At 45.5% G+C, this 23035-nt stretch overlaps 1 protein-coding gene across 1 annotated transcript in view; it reads left to right on the forward strand.

Moving 5' to 3' along the window:
* LOC142258227 (cholesterol 24-hydroxylase-like) overlaps positions 1-19400 on the forward strand; it is a 63341-nt gene extending 43941 nt beyond the window's left edge. Inside the window, exons 11-15 of the mRNA XM_075330737.1 lie at positions 9210-9294; positions 9519-9629; positions 10064-10152; positions 12914-12983; positions 17692-19400. Of these exons, the coding sequence (XP_075186852.1) occupies positions 9210-9294; positions 9519-9629; positions 10064-10152; positions 12914-12983; positions 17692-17853 (517 nt within the window). The 3' untranslated portion in view covers positions 17854-19400. The remainder of the gene's footprint in view (positions 1-9209; positions 9295-9518; positions 9630-10063; positions 10153-12913; positions 12984-17691) is intronic.
* Positions 19401-23035: the final 3635 nt, after the last annotated feature.

The raw sequence follows: 23035 nt of genomic DNA on the forward strand, positions 1-23035 counted from the left end.
GGGATCATTGTTTTGCTAAAATGTCAACCCCTTTTCATCTTCATCATCCTTGTAGATGGCAGCAGATTTTTATCAAGAATGTCTCAGTACTACCTTTTTGAGAAAATATCCGCTTGCCGTTAAACAGATATTTGAGATAGATATTGGCGATGTTGCAGTGGAAATGTGGTCGGCCATTCTGGAATATGCTCCTACACTACCACTCAGTGAAACCCAAAAGGCTCTCACACTAAGGCTATGTGCGCACGTGTGCGTATTACATGCAGTTACGCTGCGTTCTGCACCGCAGCGTAACTGCATGCGTCTTGTGTCCCCTGCACAGTCTATGGAGATTGTGCAGGAGCCGTGCGCACGTGGCATATTAGAACGCAGCGATTCGGCTGCTGCCCGAAGCGTGCGTTCTAAGAAGTGACATGTCACTTCTTCCGTGCGGTTTGCATGCTGTCTATAGGGAGAGGCAGCATGCAGAGCGCACATTTTTAAAAGCCTTCAGTTGAACCAGCGGATATTATTTTTCACTAAGTGGCAGGATTGCTTTCTAATTACTAATAGATTTCAGCTGGTGTCATGATTTTCCATGGTTTTTCTTAATGTGTTAACCTGTCTTTCTTAATGTGTTCAATATGTTTTTCCCTGTTTTATTTCTCATTATTACACATACAGTATATCACAAAAGTGAGTACATCCTTCAAAATAATATTTTATCATTTTTTGTCATGGGACAACGCTGAAGATCTGACCTTGTGATACAATGTACATTGTCAGTGTGCAGCTTGTATAACAGTGTAAATTTGGCACCGTCTAAATAACTCAATACACAGCCATTAGTGTCTAAACTGCTGGCAACAAAAGTGAGTACTCCCCTAAGTTAAAATGGACAAATTGTGCCCAAAGTATCAACATTTTGTGTGGCCACCATTATTTTCCAGCACTGCCATACCTCTCTTAGGCCTGGAGGTCACTAGAGCGTCACAGGAGCCACTGGATCCTCTTCTATGCTCCATGATGACATCACGAAGCTGGTGGATGTTAGAGACTTTGCGCTCCTCCACTTTCCATTTGAGGAGGCCCCACAGATGCTCAATAGGGTTTAGACATGCTTGGTCAGTCCAGCACCTTTAACCTCAGTTTGTTTGTCAAGGCAGTGGTCATCTTGGTGGTGCATTTGGGGTTGTTATAATGTATGGATACATTTCTGCGTCCCAGTTTCGAAAAAGGCAGGGGATCATGCTCTGCTTCAGTATGTCACAGTACATTTTGGCATTCATGTTTCCCTCAATGATCTGTAGGCCCCCCAACCAGCAGCAGTCCCAGACCATGATCCTCTCACCAGCATGCCTGACTGTAGGCAAGAAACACTTGTCTTTGCCCCCTCACCTGGTTGCCGCCACCCACGCTTGACACCATCTAAACCAAATAAATTTATCTTGGTCTCATCAGACCACAGGACGGTTCCAGTAAACCATGTCCTTACTCTATTTGTCTTCATCAAACTGTTTGTGTTTTTCTTGTGCATCATCTTTAAAAGAGGCTTTCTTCTTGGACAACAGTCATGCAGAGCAATGTAATGCAGTATGCTGCTTATGGTCTGAGCACTGACAGGTGGACCCCCCACCCCCACCCCTGTAACCTCTGTAATGTGCAACATATGGTCTGAGATTCGACAGGTAGACCCCCACCCTGTAACCTCTGCAGCAATGCATGTGCACTCAACTTCTTTGGTCGACCATGGTGAGGCCTGTTCTGAGTGGTTCCTTTCTTGTTAAACCGCTGTATGGTCTTGGCCACTGTGCTGCAGCTCTGTGTCAGGGTGTTGGCAATCTTCTTATAGCCTCGGACATCTTTATGTAAAGCAACTATTGTTTTTTTAAGATCCACAGAGAATTATTTGCCATGAGGAGTCATGTTGAGCTTCCAGTGACCAGTATGAGAGAGTGTGTGAGCGATAACACCAAATGTAACACACCTGCTCCTTGTAACACTGAGTCACATGATGACGGGGAGGGAAACTGGCTAACTGGGCACAATTTGGCTATTTTCACTTAGAAGTGTACTCACTTTTGTTGCCAGCGGGTTAGACATTAATGGCAGTATGCTGAGTTATTTAGAGGGTACCAAATTCACACTGTTATCCAAGCTGCGCACTGACACTGTACATTGTATCACAGGGGCAGATTTTCAGTGCTGTCCGAAGAAAAGATATAATAAAATATATTTAAAAATGTGAGGGATGTACTTACTTTTGTGATGTACTGTAAAGCCTGCTTTACACCATACAATTCAGCAAACGATATCGTATGCGATCGTACCCGCCCCCATCGTATGTGCGGCACATTCAATTTGTTAAACGTGTTGCACAAACGAGTAACCCTCCGTCACACGTACTTACCCGTCCATACGACCTCGATGTGGGCAGCGAACATCCACTTCTTGGAGTGGGAGGGACATTCGGTGTCCCATTGACGTCACGCGGCAGCCGGCCAATAGAAGCGGAGGGGCGAAGATGAGCGGGACGTAAACATCCCACCCACCTCCTTCCTTCCGCATAGCCGGCGGGAGCCGCGGGACGCAGGTAAGCTGCTGTTCCTCGTTCCCGGGGTGTCACACACTGCGATGTGTGTGACACATGAACGTTGAACAACCTGACGTTCAATTTTTAGGAATTGAACGACGTGCATGCGATGAACGTTTTACCGTTCAATCGCAATCGCACGTAGCTGTTACATGCTACAATGTAACTTACGATGCCGGATGTGCGTCACTTACAAAGTGACCCCGCCGACACATCGTAAGATATATTGTAGCGTGTAAAGCGCCCTTAACTAAATGTATAGACATCTATGGTTTGATTTCTTTGCCTGTGTGGATTGGATGGGTTCTTAACGACATCTGGTGAGAAATTAATGTTAATAGTACCTTTGCAAATATATTTAGTTAGAAAATTGGTGACTTATTTTACCTGCTGTATATATTTTAGTTCAGACTGCTATCTTTAAAGCACTGATCAAGTGTTTAGCTTTGTTTTTGGAGATGGAGTAGTGCTTTAAATCTAATGCCCTCACTAAATCTAATGTACTCACCTTCTGGTGGCTTCACCTTTTACTAACGCCACTCCGGTCCTGCGGCGCCATCTTGTGACTGTAACTTCTTACTGGTCAGAAGTCAGATGTTACATTAAGATGGGCAGTGAGCCCCATAGGGGTGAACAGGCCCATGACGATCGGGAGGGTTAGGGTAGGAAAGAGTTAAGTTCTAAGGTTGGAGGTACATAGGGGCTGCCTGATTGGTGGGAGAGTCGGGAAAAGGGATTGGGTGAGGGACAAGATATGGGAGGGTTGGTGTGGTGGGTATAAAGGGGGCTGTGCAGAGGTCACTGCCCCTTTTGACCTACAGACAGTGTGTCCCCCCCTGCGCTGCTGCATCCCTGACTGAATAATGGCGGACTTCGCAGCGCTGCTGGAGCTGGTGCGGGGGGCATCTGAGGCCATCGGTGTGGACGCGCTGCGGGAGCAGCTGGAGGCGGTCTGCGGGGCTGGAGCGGCTATCTCTGCTCCTGCGCCCGGACCTGCACTGCGAGCTCGGCGGGCGCGATCGCCGGAGCGCTACTCCCCCGGCGGGGTGGGGAGTAAACAGATTTAGGAGCACCTTCGGGGACCCTCCAGGGCAGCGGAGCCCACCTCACCTTTCAGACCTCTCCGACCGCCGGGAGTAATCCTCGCCGGAGATCCCGCGGGCCGGGGGTGGGCGGAGCTTCTGTGAGGCCTACTTCCGGTCCGCGGCCTGAACGGCCACGGACCAGAGCAGCGGCAGCCCCCAGTGAGGTGCGGGCTGGGGGTGGTGCCCGGCACCACGGAGCGGACGTGGAGACTCCCTGCAGTCGGCAGGGGAGAGAGCATGGATGGAGGGGCGGCGCGGATCGGAGCGGTAGTCGGAGAGGGCTGGTGGCAGGGTCCTGCAGTCCGCAGGGCCCTTGCTGCGGTCCGTTGTCACAGTACCTCCCAGCAGGGATCAGGCTGGGGGGTGTTCCCGGCATCCGGACGGAGAGGCACGGCCTTCCTGCAGTCGGCAGGGAGGGGGACCACCGGGAGCTACCGTAATGACATGGCAGTGGTGCATTCGATCAATTGATTGTCGGCAAAATCGCCCCCGGTAGTGTGGTACTTGAGACATCTGGTGTTGCGTTGCTTAGAACTCAACATGTGCGTGATGGCGCAGCATGTGCCCGGAGTGCAAAATTAAGTGGCTGATGCGCTCTTTCGGTTTCAGTTCCACAGGTTCAGGCGACTGGTGCCAGGAGCGGACAAGGATGGAGAACTATGCCCGGCATGGCTGTGGGACCTGGCATCGGTGTAGCATTTGAGGGAATCAGGAGACCGGTGGCTGAGGCTACTTGGTGCCGATACCAGGCTGTGTGGCAGGAATGGGAGGAATTGGAGAAGGCGGATTTTATGGAGCTTGGTTAGACAGGCTGGGGGTTTTGTCATTGATTAGCTGGGATTTTTCAGCAGGCCGGTCTGTTTCGGTGATGATTACAAGTTGGCGGTGTTGGCCTTCTTGTTTAAAATGCAAGGGGTTCGGGACGTGACAAAGGATTTTCTGGTGCGGCAGGTGATGAAGGGTTTTCGAAAGGGCGCGCGGTCGCGAGACAGGAGACGGCCAATATCGTTTCCGTTGTTGGTTCGTTTGGTGAGGTGTTTGGGGGATATGCTCGTCCGATTATGAACGAGCCTTGTTTACGGTTGCCTTCGTATTGGCATTTTTTGGGGCTTTCCGCATCAGAGAATTGGGTAGCCCTGCCAGGCATGCAGTAGGCGGGCTGTTATTGGAGGATGTTACGCTTGGAAGGGATGGAGCGAGTGGCGGCTACGGTTTTCAAAGACAGATCAAATAGGTCGGGGACGTCTGGTGATATTGTTTGAATTGCCAGGGCACCACATATGCCCAGTGGTTCAGGTGACAGAGTTCTTGAAGGTGTGGGGTGGCTACCCCGGTGTTTTCCGTAGGCATGTGGATGGATCTGCCTTATCGCGATTCCAGTTTATGGCAGTGCTGAAGACGGCTTTAGTACGGGCGGGGGAGGAGCCAAGGGATTACGGGTCCCACTCCTTTCGGATTGGGGCAGCGACCGAAGCGGCTAGGTGGGGGGCTGAGTGAGGATTGGATCCGGCGGATTGGGAGATGGGAATCCTCCAGGTTTCGTTGGTATATTAGACCACATCTGATTAGGTGATGTTTGGTGACAGGGGGGTACTTTATTGAGTATGGTTTGGTGGGCAGTTTCTTCGTGGACAATTGTTGTTGTATTCAGGGTCTTTATATTTTGTAGGACCATGTCTCGTGTGGATTCTCGGGCATTCCTTTGTGTTTTGGGGAGCTTTGCGGGCGGATGTTCGCCGGGACGGTCGGCAGCTCGGAGCGGCGATGTAGGAAGCCCGTGTGAAATGGCTCGGAATTCGGGGCATGACTTGGAGTAGAGTTCGCCCTGAATTGGCGTATTATAGCCGGATTGACCGGGAACCTGATGTTTTAATGCTACATGTGGGGGGGAATGACCTTGGAGTGAGGACGGCGAGAGAGTTAAAAAGGGATATCAAGTTAGACTTACTTCATTTGTGGAGGGCGTTCCCTGGCATCGTGATTGTGTGGTCCGATATCGTAGCCCGGATGCAGTGGCGTTTTGGGAGGGCGGTGGATCGGATTAACAGGGCCCGGGTAAAATTGAACCGGGCGATTGGCAGGTTTGTAGCGCGGAACGGAGGAGTCCACCGAGCAGTATTTGAGGCGTGATGGGGTCCATCTCACGGATGTCGGTTTGGATTTAGCGGTTTGGAGCGCTGTAACTTTACCCAATACGACGCCGGGACATATACCGGGACCGTCTGGAGTAAGTAGAGCAGTCTGGGCAGGGCTGTCATCCTGAGGGCATTGATCCTACCAAACCATGAGAGGGTACCTCTATGCCATACAGTCAGGTCCCTCTCAAGCTTGGAGAGAAAATTTTGAAAATTAAGCTGGAAAAGTCTGGTTATGTCAGATGGGATAGTGATACCTAGGTAGCCGATACTGCCGTGTGGTGGCCATTTGAAGGGGAAGTTTGGTTTTATAGCATCTACTGTTGCTTGGGAAAGTGATATGTTTAGGGCTTCAGATTTGTCAAAGTTGATTTTAAAATTGGACCATTTGCTAAAACGATTGAGTTCACGCATTAAGGATGGAAGGGAAGTGAGTGGGTTTTGCACGTAAATAAAGGCCCTGTCACACACACAGATAAATCTTTGGCAGATCTGTGGTTGCAGTGAAATCATGGACATATTGTTCCATTTGTACACAGCCACAAACCTGGCACTGATTGTCCACAATTTCACTGCAACCACAGATCTGCCACAGATTTATCTCTGTGTGTGACAGGGCCTTAAGGTGATCGTCCGCGAAGGCGGCGCATTTATATTCTTGAGTGGCAATTTTAATCCCCTGTATGTCGGGGCTAAGCCGGATGGCCGACAACAGATGCTCCATGACTAAGATATAGGCAATGGGGATAGGGGGCATCCCTGTTGAGTCCCGTTATGGATATTAAAGGGTCTCGACAGGGTGCCATTAATTTTAAGACGCGCGGTCGGGGAACAATATAAGGCCAAGATTTTAGATGAGAAGGTTGGACCAAAACCAACATGGGACAGAGTCTGAGAAATTGAATGCCAGGAAATTCTATCGAATGCCTTTTCGGCATCTAACGATAACATCATCATGGGGATTTTTTGGGTGTGGGCATGTTGGACCAGGTCTAGGGTTTTTAGGGTGTTGTCCCTTGCTTCCCTACCAGGAACGAATCCTGCTTGGTCCAAGTGCACCAGGTCTGGCAAAAGGGGATTGAGTCTATTTGCAAGAAGCTTAGCATAAATCTTCAAATCCACATTAAGCAACGATATTGGTCTGAAGCTGCTACATGCGGTAGGGTCTTTACCAGGCTTTCGGAGTAAAGCCACATGAGCTGTCGTGGTGTGGGGAGGGAATGGGGTCTCATCTGATATAGCGTTAAAAGAAAGGAGCATTAGGGGTGCTAACTGTTCCACAAACGTCTTATAAAATTTGGCTGGGAATCCATCCGGACCGGGACTTTTGTTACCGGTTGTATCACGGATTACTGACAGGATGTCCTCAAGTAGAAATGGCTTCTCGAGGTCCTCAATTGTGGACTTATTAAGAGGTTTAAAGGGAGAGGGCATTGTAGGGGGCTCGTGGTCTATCTCAGCCAGTAGATCTTTTTACTTTTTGCCTCCAGAACCAACATGACCATTTCATGTTTATGTGGACATAGTTCGTGCAGGTTTGATATAGTAATATTATTCTGGCTGATAACTATCTAATCTTATTTTTAAAGAGTAAAGCTGGGTTCACACATAGCGACAACGACGTCGCTGTTATGTCACCATTTTCTGTGACGTAACAGCGACCTTGTAAGTCGCTGTTATGATCGCTGCTTAGCTGTCAAACACAGCAGAAGCAGCAGCGATCATAACGACGCTGTGCTACATGTGCAGAGAGCAGGGAGCCGCGCTTAGCGCTGGCTCCCTACACTCCTAGCTCCAGTACACATCGGGTTAATTACCCGATGTGTACTGCAGCCACATTTGCAGAGAGCAGGGAGCCGCGCACACTGCTTAGCGCTGGCTCCCTGGTCTCCTAGCTACAGTATACATCGGGTTAATTACCCGATGTGTACTGCAGCTACATGTGCAGAGAGCAGGGGGCCGCGCACACCGCTTAGCGCTTGCTCCCTGCTCTCCTAGCTACAGTACACATCGGGTTAATTACCCGATGTGTACTGCAGCTACATGTGCACAGAGCAGGAGCCGGCACTGGCAGCGAGAGCGGACGCTGGTAACGAAGGTAAATATTGGGTAACCAGGGAAAGGCCTTCCCTTGGTTATCCGATGTTTACCCTGGTTATAGCTTACCGCAGCTGCAAGACGCCGGCTCCTGCTCCCTGCTCGCTTAATTTCGTCGCTCTCTCGCTGTCACATACAGCGATGTGTGCGTCACAGCGGGAGAGCAACGACCAAAAAATGAAGCTGGACATTCAGCAACGACCGGCGACCTCACAGCAGGGGCCAGGTCGTTGCTGGATGTCACACACAGCGACAGCGATGGGACGTCGCTGCAACGTCACAGAAAATGGTGACGTAGCAGTGACATCGTTGTCGCTGTGTGTGACACCACCTTACCTGTTAACAGAGTAAAAGCCCCCTACACATTATAGTAGGTAATCTGACTCTCAGTGTGACTGGCTGTATATCTAATGTGTATATCTTCACACCATCTGCCAAAGGAGATAAGGACTGGGCTTTGCCATTTCATTGCCCAATCCTTTTGTTCTCTAGGTAGAAAGAAAGACTGAAGTCTGGGCTCTTCAATGTCTTACTATTTTGACAGCTGGGAGAGACTTTCTGCTTCTGATCTGGTAGATAATACTATGTGTGTGGGGGAAGCCATAACTGTGCAGCACAAACACACAGGGGGGATCTGTGTTGCTGATTCATTAATTCTGGGTGTATTTATTTAAGGAATGACATAAAATGTGTTCTTGTGTATTATAGAGCATCATGGAGGAGGTTAGTAATATCAGCTGAGATAAATACTGCTCCAGCATCTACTCAGTTTGTTGTGGCTGTGCCTGTCTGTGTGTATGTAATGAAAGAGTCAGACAAACCCTTTACAAACGACAATGTCCTCCTCCAGAAGATTAACCCTTTATAAGCAGTTTATCTTCCAGAGCTATTAAGAAGCAGCTGCATTCTCCTTGATTAGCTATTACAATCCTTACAACTATTGATTAACGAGCATGCTCGCCACCTGTCCTTACTTGATCGAGTATCGGAGTGCTTGGGTAGGCTCGAGTTTCCCATTGACTTCCATTATACTTGTTCCTCTAGTCGTATCCGAGTGCCCCAATGCTCGATCCAGTAACGAGCAGTGGCAAGGACACTCGCTCATCATTACTTATAACAATCACTTTAGTGACCCAATGGCAAGAAATATAGGCTCCAGGTTATGTTTATGTTGGTTATGCCAAATTAATCCCAATTTTCAAAATTTGTTTTACTTTTACTAAATGATATTCACCTCCCTATGATTAATGTTCACAGCTTGTAATATAATCTTGAGAGGGTGACTTTTTTGATAATTCACATGAATTTTCTGATACTTAGAGTCCAGGCTGAAGTGGATGAAGTTATTGGCTCTAAACGAGACATTGAATATGAAGATCTTAAGAAACTGCAATACTTGACCCAGGTACTTATTAATTATTTCCCTTGTGAGTTTACAATCTACTTTCTTTCCTATACTTTATTCCATACATATTTCTGTACAAGTAATCACTGAGGTTAGTTTTGAGGAGAGGGGTGTGTTATTTTTTCTATACGAGACGATGGTAAATTTAAGGATACATTTTGTAGAAGAGGACATAGCTGCTTGTAAAGGGTTTATATGAGCCACTCACTAAATTACTTCTTTAGGTTTTAAAAGAAACCTTGAGGTTGTATCCAACAGTTCCAGGAACATCAAGGCTTTCAGTAGAGGAAATAGTTATTGACGGAGTAAGGATTCCTGCCGGATCTAATGTAATGGTAAGAAGGAAACATTAGATTGTATTGTTTCTAACTTTTTTGGTCAAAATGGTCTGTTGGTATGTCATAGAGGTAGCTGAGAAAGCTATCTAACTGTTTTTAATTTAAGGGTTTATCCACCTTTTGCTCCTTCCCGTAGGGGCCAATTTCCATTTTTGTGCCCCACTGGGACTGTGCCACATGATACAATTCAGATAGTCCAAATAAAGTGGCAGTTTGTTCTCTGTTCTGTGGTCTTCTGGTGTATGGGCTACCCTTCATTTAGGATATTATTGGCTATAACCTCATAGAATCCCTCAAATATAATTTGTCCTATCCTGACATGTTAGAAATAATACATTTATGGATTTTGCTTTACACTGTAATACTAATAACGTATAATTAGAATAAATGTGGGGGATGGTATCATATAATAAAGTCTCTTTTCTTTGTAGTTTAACACATACATCATGTGCCGGATGGAGAAATATTTTAAGGATCCTTTGCTCTTTGACCCTGATAGATTCCATCCTGATGCTCCTAAGTAAGTGTTGATCTATAATAAAATGTGTATTTTCAGCTTAGCGGGAATGTATCATCAGAAAGTGACCTAATGTATAAAATCTAATTTTTATATCAAACTTATATATGTAACTTATTTATTGTTTTTTTTTTCCTTACCAAAATGTATATAAATGATCCAGAAATCTTCCATTTCTTATTCTGAGTGTTCTAATAGACTGACTCATTCTGCTTTATAGAGATTTTCAGTAGTGAGCTCATTACAATCACCACTATAAACACTATATATTGCAGGATCCACCATTACACTAGTTAAAAGATCAACCACTCACAATAGGTAATATCATAGCTCACCATCTCCCCATACTGTACAATTACTGATAAGGTCACTTTCACACTGCATTCATCTCCCCATTCAGTTGTCCCCTCGGGGCTTGCAAACGTAAAACGGGTGTCGGACCTATGCGCAGACGGGGCCATTGACTATAATGGTGCAGACAGAGTCACCGAGTGCTCTGTCGTGCACCATTTTCGGGAGTATACGCCTCTTGAAGGTAGAGACCCAGATGTAGTAGATTGCACAGTTCCAGTCCATTCTGAGAACTGTACATCTGCACAGGAAATCAACAGTCCACAGGAACAGTCTTTCGCTACAGCCGGATCATCGCTTGCGTCTGGTCAGGGATTTACCTCTGGAATGGGTCACGATCTTCTGTGCTTGACCGTCAGCGCTCAGTCTTCCTCTAGGATGGGACACAGTCTTCTACTGGTGCAGGTCATGGTCTTTGGTGCTTGACTGTTGCACTTAGTCTTCCTCAGCACATTGTTGAGGAGTGCCCCCTGAGATCCTACCATGGTGACAAGAAGGATTTCTATATTGTAAATGATAACGCTATTGCATATATAGAAAATCTTGATATTCAAATTTGATTTTTATCCTGTTGATATTTTTCAATCACTGTCTATTGTCTGGTGTTTATTTTTATATGATGGTAAGATATACGTTCATACGATTAAAATAAGTCTTCCTCTAGGACATGTCACAATTCTTCCTCTCGATTTTCCTCTTAGCTTGAGTCATGGATATTCCTCTCAGTTCAGGTCACCAATCTCTTTCATCTCAGGTCATGAATCTTCCTATCAGATCAGGTCACCAATCTCTCTCAGCTCAGGTCACCAATCCCTTTCATGTTAGGTCATGGATCTTCCTATCAGCTCAGGTCACCATCTTCCATTCAGCGTAGGTCATGGATATGATGTTCTTAGCTTAGGTATAGGTCAGGTCTTCTCTGGGATTTCATCACTGTAGACCCTTCAATGGCGATGGGGGCTGTGAGCCCTCTTTGTGACAACACAACCTGCCTTCCACAGACTGTGGCGCCAACTCCTCCTCTCTGCAGCTCAGCCAAGCTTTTTATATTTAGCAACTGCGTCACAACTGTCACTTGACCCAGCATTTCTTCCAAATCCTTCCCTTGAGGAAACTCACATTTCACTCCTTGGTTCCTGGTTGTTCTTCTTGACCAGCAGATGGTGATGTTCTCCCATAAACACTGCAAGATGTTAGCATAGTGCTGCTTCTGCTGCTCCTACTCCCTTAAGGCTGCTTTACACGAGTCGATATATTGTGCGATGCATCGTTGGGGTCACGGATTTTGTGACGCACTTCCGTCATTCGTAACGACATCTCCTCATGTGACAGCTCCTTGCGAGTCCAACCGATGCCTAATCGTTTGAAATTCGGCCATCATGTACTCATCGTTTAATTCCATAAAATCGTTCAGTTTTGTCTTCATGAACGACACATTGCAAAGTGTGACACCGTGTAATCGGCCATCCTCGTAGTTGTTTGTGACGTCAGTAAACGTTCAGGGCGTATTTGTGGTTTTAAATAATCACGCCTAATCTAATCGGATTGGTTGTAGCAGATGTGTTTTGATTGGTTATTACTGTTATAAAATACGGAGCTGTAGTCATGATGTGTGAACACATTAGAGAGAAGATACAACATATTTTGTAACTACAATAATGGAAAATAAAAATCAGGTAACCCTTTTGTGTTTACAATATTTTCTGTTGGTTATTTCTTTTGGTACATAAAAATTAATGAAAAAAAACCACAAGCAGATCATACAAAACCTTAAAAAAAAAAGAGACACATTGTGAACGGCTAAATGACACAATAAATAAACCATAAAAAAACAAATTTAACCCAACTTTTGAAGATAGATACTCTGAAATCGACATAAACCAGACCACAAACAACAAGCAAGAATGATGCTAAGGACACACGAGGCAACAAAGACAGACGCAGAAGAGAAACTATATATATGGGATCTAACCAATCAACCACATTAGCAGAACTGGATTGAGCAGGTCAGAAGAATTCAGGGCGTGCAACAATCCAGACAACGTCACGGAGGGCTGTATAGTTTGCCTACTTACGCCCATACAAAAGACAGATTGACCAAAGGAAAACATGTGTGAAACCTTTTGGACGTCCGCCATGGCCAATCAATATATCGATGAGCGCTTTGTGGTCGTTTGACAACACTCAACGTGTGACACATGGACAACTACCTATCAGCGATACAAACAAAAAAAAAAAAAAGACTTTGCCAAATAAATCGCACGATGGATCGACTCGTGTAAAGCAGCCTTTAGACTATTATGAATAAATGATTAATAGATGTCATTTTTCTTATGCATTTAAAGTAGATTTACTAGTTTATTATTACGCTGTTGTGCACTGGATATTTCTTCATTTTCTTTTATATTATCAGGCCAAATGCAAACGTTTACTTTCCGTTTTCTCTTGGACCACGAACCTGCATTGGGCAAGCCTTTTCACAGGTGGGTAGATTCTAGAAAATAAATAAATAAAAAAAGAAATAAATTGTTATTGCCAAGAGCAAAAAATATTTCCAGGACTGGTAACATCACTGTTTTTTTAATTTTGTTTTATAAAATTTGGAGCTGAAAGTTTTAAAACTTTTTTTTTGCTTTGTGTAGAAATATATTTTCTATATATTATACTATTCTGTTGTTTCTATATACTAAAAGTGATAACACAAAAGGACCTTGCACCCTGATCTGTTTAGATGTGGAGATAACGGTTTCCGTTATCTCCTTGTAGTGGACTTTGTCCATTACCACATTGAAGCTAAAGGTTAAAGTTAACGACAAACGCTGAGCAAGTAATGGTTACTGTTAAAATTGTCCATTTTCATATATTTTAGGGGAGGCGCAATGTATAAATATTCATTCATAAAGTCATGAGGGTACAGGGTATATTTATACCTATAGTCAGGGGCACAGTGTATATGTATACCTATAATCAGGGGGCACAGTGTATATTTATTCTTGTACTCAGGGGGAACAGTGCATATTTATACCTATAGTCAGAGGCGCAGTGCATATTTATACCTATAGTCAGGGGGCACAGTGTATATTTATTCTTATAGTCAGGGGGCACAGTGTGTATGTATACCTATAGTCAGGGGGCACAATGTATATTTATTCTTATAGTCAGGGGGCACAGTGTGTATGTATATCTATAGTCAGGGGGCACAATGTATATTTATTCTTGTAGTCAGGGGGCACAGTGTATATGTATGCCTATAGTCAGAAGGCACAGTGGTTATGTAAACCTATAGTCAAAGGGCACAGTGTATATTTATTCTTGTAGTCAGGGGGCACAGTGTATATTTATTCTTATAGTCAGGGGGCACAGTGTGTATTTATACCTGTAATCAGGGGGCACAGTGCATATTTATACTAAAGCAAGCATTGTTGACCTTAGGGAGATCAACATATCCACTGCGGAGACACCATCACGTGTTTCTCAACGCAGTGATTCTAGAGCATTGCCCCCTGGGAAGTATGCAAATAAGAAAGCCGCGGAGACACCATCACGTGTTTCTCAACGCTGGCAGGAAACTAGCCAGGTCTTTCACCGGGAAGGAACAACCACGGGAAGGGCAGTCTCCAGTCAAGGAGACCACCTATACCAAACATGGTATCCATCCACAGACAGCCGTTTCGGGGTATTTGCCCCTCATCAGTGTGGAGTAGGAATCTGGCTAGTGGGGGCAATGCCTAGTAAAAGACTACTTAAGCAAGCATTGTTGACCTTAGGGAGATCAACATATCCACTGCGGAGACACCATCACGTGTTTCTCAACGCAGTGATTCTAGAGCATTGCCCCCTGGGAAGTATGCAAATAAGAAAGCCGCGGAGACACCATCACGTGTTTCTCAACGCTGGCAGGAAACTAGCCAGGTCTTTCACCGGGAAGGAACAACCACGGGAAGGGCAGTCTCCAGTCAAGGAGACCACCTATACCAAACATGGTATTCATCCACAGACAGCCGTTTCGGGGTATTTGCCCCTCATCAGTGTGGAGTAGGAATCTGGCTAGTGGGGGCAATGCCTAGTAAAAGACTACTTAAGCAAGCATTGTTGACCTTAGGGAGATCAACATATCCACTGCGGAGACACCATCACGTGTTTCTCAACGCAGTGATTCTAGAGCATTGCCCCCTGGGAAGTATGCAAATAAGATATGTTGATCTCCCTAAGGTCAACAATGCTTGCTTAAGTAGTCTTTTACTAGGCATTGCCCCCACTAGCCAGATTCCTACTCCATACTGATGAGGGGCAAATACCCCGAAACGGCTGTCTGTGGATGGATACCATGTTTGGTATAGGTGGTCTCCTTGACTGGAGACTGCCCTTCCCGTGGTTGTTCCTTCCCGGTGAAAGACCTGGCTAGTTTCCTGCCAGCGTTGAGAAACACGTGATGGTGTCTCCGCGGCTTTCTTATTTGCATACTTCCCAGGGGGCAATGCTCTAGAATCACTGCGTTGAGAAACACGTGATGGTGTCTCCGCAGTGGATATGTTGATCTCCCTAAGGTCAACAATGCTTGCTTAAGTAGTCTTTTACTAGGCATTGCCCCCACTAGCCAGATTCCTACTCCACACTGATGAGGGGCAAATACCCCGAAACGGCTGTCTGTGGATGGATACCATGTTTGGTATAGGTGGTCTCCTTGACTGGAGACTGCCCTTCCCATGGTTGTTCCTTCCCGGTGAAAGACCTGGCTAGTTTCCTGCCAGCGTTGAGAAACACGTGATGGTGTCTCCGCGGCTTTCTTATTTGCATATTTATACTAAAGGCTGCTTTACACGCTGCGACATCGCTAGCATCGGCTAACAATGTCGTGTGTGATAGCACCCACCCCCGTCGGTGGCACGATATGTGGTGATCGCTGCCGTAGCGAACATTATCGCTACGGCAGCGTCACACGCACATACCTGTGCAGCGACGTCGCTGTGACCGGCGAACCGCCTCCTTTCTGAGGGGGCGGTTCGTTCAGAGTCACAGCAATGTCACAGCAGCGTCACTGAACCGCTGCCCAATAGAAAAGAAGGGGAGGAGATGAGCGGCCAGAACATGTCGCCCACCTCCTTCCTTCCTCCTTTTCCAGTGGACGCAGGTAAGGTGAAGTTCCTCGTTCCTGCGGTGTCACACATAGCGATGTGTGCTGCAGCAGGAACGACAAGCAACATCGTTACTGCAGCAGCAACGATAATTGGGAAGAGGGGGGCATGTCACCGATGAGCGATTTTGAACGTTTTTGCGACGATTCAAAATCGCTCATAGGTGTCACATACAACGACATCGCTAAAACGGTCGGATGTGCGTCACAAATTATGTGACCCCAACGAGATCGCTTTAGCGATCTTGTAGCGTGTAAAGCCACCTTTATAGTCAGGGGGCACGGTGTGTATGTATACCTATAGTCAGGGGGCACAGTGTATATTTATTCTTATAGTCAGGGGGCACAGTCTGTATTTATACCTGTAATTAGGGGGCACAGTGTGTATTTATACCTATAGTCAGGGGGCACAGTGCATATTTATACTTATAGTCAGGGGGCACAGTGTATATTTATACCTATATTTAAGGGGCACAGTATATATTTTTACATGGAGTGAAGCGGCACTGTATACACTTACAGTTCATTTATTTACAGTGGAAGCGTGACACCATATGGACACATGCGGTTGTGTATGAAGCACACAACCACATGGTGTCGCGCTAACACTGTAAATAATGAACTGTACTGCATCTGTGCTGGATTCCGATTCCGTCAAAACGACGCAAATGTGAAACCGGCCTAAGCCACACCTGTGATTAAGCCATCATGTAGACCAGGATTTTTCACTGGGGCATCACAGACATGGATACTGATTTCTTTATGAAGTCTCTTACTTCACACTTTGATAGTGTACACAACACACAAACAAGTTCTTTATGGCATATTTAGCTTTAAGTTACAATTTTACTTTAGGCTCCTCCATCCTCCATCGTTCCTGGTACTACGACTGTTGCTTGTCCATCCTCCTCCATACTGTTTGGCACCTTAGCTCAAAAAGATAAAGTCATACAGTCCTCCCTAGCCAAGGTCTTGTCCCATGCATGGGGATCCGTTCCCTATAACGGTGTCAACCTTTGCCAGACTCGCCTCGTCTACCGTATTTTCTGTGTTGACCTGTTAGTCCAGGTCTATGCTAAGTCTCTACTTGGGGACTCGTACTGTTGGAGTCCCTCCACGGACAGGTAAACCTCTGTAGAGTTTGGGCCTGGAGTTTGCAACTGCAGGACGGGGGGGTGACCCAATACTGCAATCTTTCCCAGGCTCTCTATTCCTGACATGAGGGTCAGGTGGAAGATGCCACAAGCACCCAATTACTACGCCCTAAGATTTCTGTCATGCTTGCACACTACTTCTACTCATTATACTACCCACTAGTACAGCTTTCTACAAACTCTCTACTCAACTGACTAAACCAAGGTGGAGTCAGGCTGTTCCCTGCAGCTGACTCCTCCTGTTGTGGGAGTCCCACAAAGATTAACTGTGTTCTGCCTAAAGTTCTCCTGTGACCAGACAAATTTTAGCCTTGACACTAGGAAGCATTACCTAAAACTGGTCACTAGGTGGCCACACTTATACACTATACATGAACACATTACAAACATATTAGATACATGGACACAGTTCACACTACTATAATATAACAGCGATCAGTGTCTTAAGGGCAGGCGCATACTGGCCTAGTCCGTCCTCTTACACATTTATGCATATATTAGGACCCAGTGTATTTTCTTTTCACAGTCAAGGGACGAGAATTTTGTTTTTTATCTTATTCATGTGCCACAGTAGATTTTTTATTTATCTACTTGGGTCATAGAGCAATAATTAGTTTACAAATTCTCTGAGTATGGGGAAAGGTTGAAGCTGTTTCCTTGTATAGAGCTGATACATTGAGACCACTTTGCACACTCTGCATATCTCCTGTTCTGTAGAGATCACTTTTCAGCAGTCATCTCATTATCATCACTGGCAGGAAAAGTAACATCTATAGAAGGACAGCCAAGGATCCGCTGCTATTCACAGTGAATATATGGTCATTGGCTCCTGAAAATACTGATGTGATCAGTAAGGAATGAGCAATCCATTAATCTGATATTTTTTATGTTCTCTCTGGACAGATGGAGGCAAAGGTCGTAATGGTCAAATTCTTGCAGAGATTTGAGTTTGAGTTGGTGGAAGGACAGAGTTTTAAGTGTTTTGATAACGCCACCCTGCGGCCTTTGGACGGTGTGCTCTGCAGAATGAGACCCCGGACAGATCGAAAGCCAGCAAAGAAATAAAGATATCATCTGTCTCCTGAAGAAGAACACCTTGATTAGTCCTCATTCAGTCCAGTGCACAATTTCTGCCCTTTTTTCGGTGCTAGGTCTTGTGCATCAGTGTCAAATATACTATTTTTATATTCAATTTCAATCATCAACCCTTCTAATATATTCTTTAAAGTTAAAGCTTTTCATTTTGGGCTCCAAATCTAAAGGCAAAGCCTTAGGGCTCGTTCATGTCCGGATACTGACACATTATATTCTGGAGGTCCATTTATGTGGATCAAACTTGACCACTAAAGTGACAAAAAAAATGCAGGGGGGGATGTCATTCATGTTGCATTTATATGGAGTCCATTTTTCACTAACTGGTCGCTGGGATAAGCTTGAGAAACCTGAAACCGGATCCTGCTTAGGACAAACAAGAATCAAATTTGACATGTGATTTAAAGGGTTGTCTGAAGAGTGATTGTTCGCACCAGCAGCATAGTTGCACCCCTGACGTGAACGGCATGTTCTCCGGTATGGCAAGCAGAGGCAGCTATACCTCTGCAGCACTGGAGGAGCGCAGTGTCACTAAGGCTGCTTTCACACATCAGTTTTTTTGCATCAGGCTCAATCTGGCTCAAAAATCTATGCAACGGATGCGGCGAAAAAAACGGATCCATTGCATAAGTTTTTCCATGCGGCCCGTCTGCTTTTTGACTGATCTGGTATGATACTGAGCATGCACAGTTCAAAAAACAGCATCCAGCTGCGTTTTTTGCCGCAGGACGCCGCATCCGGCGTCCCTAGGCTTGCATTGTAAAGTGCGCCGCATCACGCCGGAACCAGCGCGATGCGGTTTTTCGCCGCAGACAAAAAACGCTGCAAGCAACGTTCCATGCGGATGTCACATTGGCTAAATATGCCGCATCCGGCAAAAAACAGACGCAACGCAAGGCCATGCAGCACAATCCGGCACTAATGCAAGTCTATGAGGAAAAAACGCATCCGGCGGTAAAAAAAAACGGATGCGTTTTTTTCTGCAAAGCGCCGGATTATGCCTGATTGCAAAAAACTGATGTGGGAAAGCAGCCTAAAATTGGCCAGTTTGTGCCACTCCACCGATCCGGCCAGCAATTGTAAGCACTTCACATGCATGGAGTCCCCTGCTGGGGCAAAAAAAATATACATTTAAAATGAGGTTAAAATATTATCCACCAAATAACACTTTATCCAAAAGGTAAATTTACTTTACAATTTTTACAATTTTGGTTCCTAAGTTCTCAGACAGTTTTCTCCTCTTTCTGTTCTTCATGCTTAGTGTGGCACACACAGACACACAATGTAACGATTGAGTCAACTTCTCCCCTTTTTATCTGATTTCAGGTGTGATTTTCATATTACCCACACCTGTTAGGCCGGTTTCACACATCCGGCTTTTTGCCGTTTTGCCGGATCCGGCGCTCTCCCGTACAGATAATACAGTACAATGACAGCGCTGTAACATCCGGGTCACATACGCCGGTCACATGACAGCATGTGACCGGCTCTTGTTGCGCAGTCATTGTACTGTATTATCTGTACGGGAGAGCGCCGGATCCGGAAAAACGGCAAAAAGCCGGATGTGTGAAACCGGCCTAACTTGCCACAGATGAGTTTGAGCAAGCATCACATGCTTGAAACAAAGTTGTTTACCCACAATTTTGTGAGTGGTGCCCAAAATTTGGTGCAGCCCATCTTTGCTGCTGTTTTGTGTGAATTTCCTGCCAATTTGCCCAGTTTTCTTTGTTTTTTTTGTGTTGTTTCAGTACACACAAAGGTTATAACCATGTATATAATAAAAAGTGTAATTGCAATGACACATATATATATATATATATATATATATATATATATATATACTCCCTAAATGCAAAACTTAACACTGTGGAATAATAGTATTGTGTTATTTATGTTGTATGGTAAAAAATCCCTATAAATTTTAACCCTTAACAACCAATGATGGATTACTTTTCTATTCCGACCCCCAAAGAGCTGTTTTAAAATCTATGAGATTACCCTTGGAGAAGAAGCCTTGAGAGAATTGTGTGATTTGCCTCTGTGGAAATTGTGCCGCTGAAAAAGAATAGGAAAGGAGGATAACATTGGCATAAAAGTAATAAAAGTCACAAATATAGACTCCATTTTTCAGTACTCGTTTGAATGAGGTCTTATCCTGGTATACTTGTAAAATGTTTATATGTAATAGTAGGAAAAAGCAATAATGTATAGTGAAAAGTCGAAATTTCAAATGTTTTTTGTTCTTTCAATTTTTTTAATGTTCTTATTGAGCAAAGTAAGAATGACTGTGACAATTGTACCAATAAAATAAGCTTGTATTAATACAAAAATGTATTCAACCTTGTGGTTGTTGTAATGCTCAAGGGGCGAGCAAGGGGTGAGGGGATCCACTGAACCAAGCATCTCTAACCTGGAGGAGCGTACCTGAACGGCTACTGAGTCTTCAATAAAGCTACCAGTGGTGGAGAGAGGCTAGCGCTGGTAGGTAGTCAACAAGCACAGCCCGAGGGGATCAAGGTACCCACCAGCTGGTGGCACAGGTATGTACACAAACAGAAGGAACAGCAGCAGCCAGTTGTGTAGGTTCAGCCTGGATGGGTGGATGCAGCAGCATTGGCTGGTATCGTAGGTGTGACCAGTATGGATAGTTGCAGCAGTAGTGGCCGGTATCATAGGTGCAGACAGTCTGGATAGTTGCAGCAGTAGCAGTTGGTATCGTAGATGTGATCAATATGGATAATTTCAGCATCAGCGGCTGGCATCGTCAGTGCAGCCTGTCTATATACTTGCAGCAGCAACAGACTCATCATGCACTGGGACACATAAGAATCAGCCATACAGCACAGTAACAGCAGCGGCGGCACAAAGGGACCTAAGAACTAGCAACGTCTAGACCACGTTGTCCAGGCACCTTCCTTAAGGGGAGGGTGCCTTAAATACCTGATGCCAAGGCCAAGACGTAATTCCTAGTTATGAGTGACATACTGTCCTTTACGAGGACACTCTCAGGAGTAGAGTTGAGCGCGGTTCGTGGTTCTCCAGTTCTAGGCTCGAGTGATTTTTGGGCTGTTCGAGATCGAACTAGAACTCAAGCTTTTTGCTAAAAGCTCGATAGTTCTAGATACGTTCGAGAACGGTTCTAGCAGCAAAAAGCAGGGCTTTTTACAGCTACAGTGAGCAGGAGCCATCGCTGGCAGCCTGCCACAAGCTGGTAACCAAGATAAACATCGGGTATCCAAGCAAAGCGCTTTGGTTAGTAACCCGATGTTTATCTTAGTTACGTGCAGGAAGCCCACACTTCCCCGCTCAGCTTGCTCCACCCCCTCCTGCCCGCGGCATGTACACATACATACACATACACAAACACACACACACACACACATCCACCCCCCCCCCACCCCACCCCCCGCCCGCCCGCCCGCCCGCTCGCTCGCTCGCTCGCTCGGCTTACCTGCGGTGATGAAGTCCCGCCATCCCGACCTCAGCGCTGTCACTGTCCTCCATGGCCGCCGCTTGTCACATCACCTATCGCTTCCGACCCGAGACTGACACTGGCGGTGACGTCACGGACCTCTCGCGATACTTGATGTGAAGGCGCCGGTCATTGACCTCAGTGACAGGGGCTGTCAGTGTGCTGGAGATCAGCGCAGGTAATGTACCTCACTGACAGCAGCACTTGTCACCCCCCTGCAGTGACCTGGGCTGACCCATTGATGTTAGCTCAGGTCACTGCACTGCTCTCCCAGCCAATGGGGAACATCCTGCTCTTCATTGACTGGGACAGTGTGCATCGTCATGGCAACCCCTTGGATTACACCAGACCTGGATTTGTTTTTCAATCTAATAAATTGGTTAAAGAGGGAATGTTTTGGGGAGTGTTTTTTCAAATAAAAATGTGTTTGTCGTCTATTTTTTTTTTTATTACTGACTGGGTTGGTGATGTCGGGTATCTGATAGACGCCTGACCTCACCAACCCCAGGGCTTGATGCCAGGTGACATTACACATCTGGTATTAACCCCAAATATTACCCCGTTTGCCACCGCACCAGGGCGCGGGATGAGCTGGGGCGAAGCACCAGGATTGGCGCATCTAATGGATGCGCCACTTCTGGGGCGGCTGCGGCCTGCTATTTTTAGGCTGGGGAGATTCCAATAACCATGGACCTCCCTAGTCTGAGAATATCAGGCCCCAGCTGTCTGCTTTACCTTGGCTGGTGATCCAATTTTGGGGGACCCCTACGTGTTTTTTTTTTTAATTATTTATTTAATTTAAAATAACAGCGTGGGGTGCCCTCAGTTTTGGATTACCAGCCAAGGTGAGGTTGCCAGCTGTGGTCTGCAGGCTGCAGCCGTCTGCTTTACCCTAGCTGGCTACAAAACTAGGGGGAACCCTATGTCATTTTTTTTCATTTTTTTGGCTAAATACAAAGCTAAGCACCCCTTAGTGCCACATGAAAGGTACCAAAGGGTGTTCCACTTTTTCTCCATTTTTTTCTCCACTTTCTCTCCACTTTTTCTCCACTTTTTCTCCATTTTTTTCTCCACTTATTCTCCACTTTTTCTCCTCTTATTCTCCACTTTTTCTCCACTTTTTCTCCACTTTTTCTACTCTTATTCTCCACTTTTTCTCCACTTTTTCTCCACTTTTTCTCCATTTTTTTCTCCACTTTCTCCACTTTTTCTCCACTTTTTTTTCCACTTTTTCTCCTCTTATGCTCCACTTTTTCTCCTCTTAATCTCCACTTTTTCTCCACTTTTTCTCCACTTTTTCCTCCACTTTTTCTCCTCTTATGCTCCACTTTTTCTCCACTTTTTCTCCACTTTTTCTCCACTTTTTCTCCACTTTTTCTCCTCTTAATCTCCACTTTTTCTCCTCTTATGCTCCACTTTTTCTCCACTTTTTCTCCACTTTTTCTCCACGTTTTCTCCACTTTTTTCTCCACTTTTTCTCCTCTTATGCTCCACTTTTTCTCCACTTTTTCTCCACTTTTTCTCCACGTTTTCTCCACGTTTTCTCCACTTTTTTCTCCACTTTTTCTCCTCTTATGCTCCACTTTTTCTCCACTTTTTCTCCACTTTTTCTCCTCTTAATCTCCACTTTTTCTCCACTTTTTCTCCACTTTTTCTCCACTTTTTCTCCACTTTTTTCTCCAC

This window comes from Anomaloglossus baeobatrachus, chromosome 12, assembly GCF_048569485.1.
Source record: "Anomaloglossus baeobatrachus isolate aAnoBae1 chromosome 12, aAnoBae1.hap1, whole genome shotgun sequence".
NCBI classification, from domain to species: Eukaryota; Metazoa; Chordata; class Amphibia; order Anura; family Aromobatidae; genus Anomaloglossus; species Anomaloglossus baeobatrachus.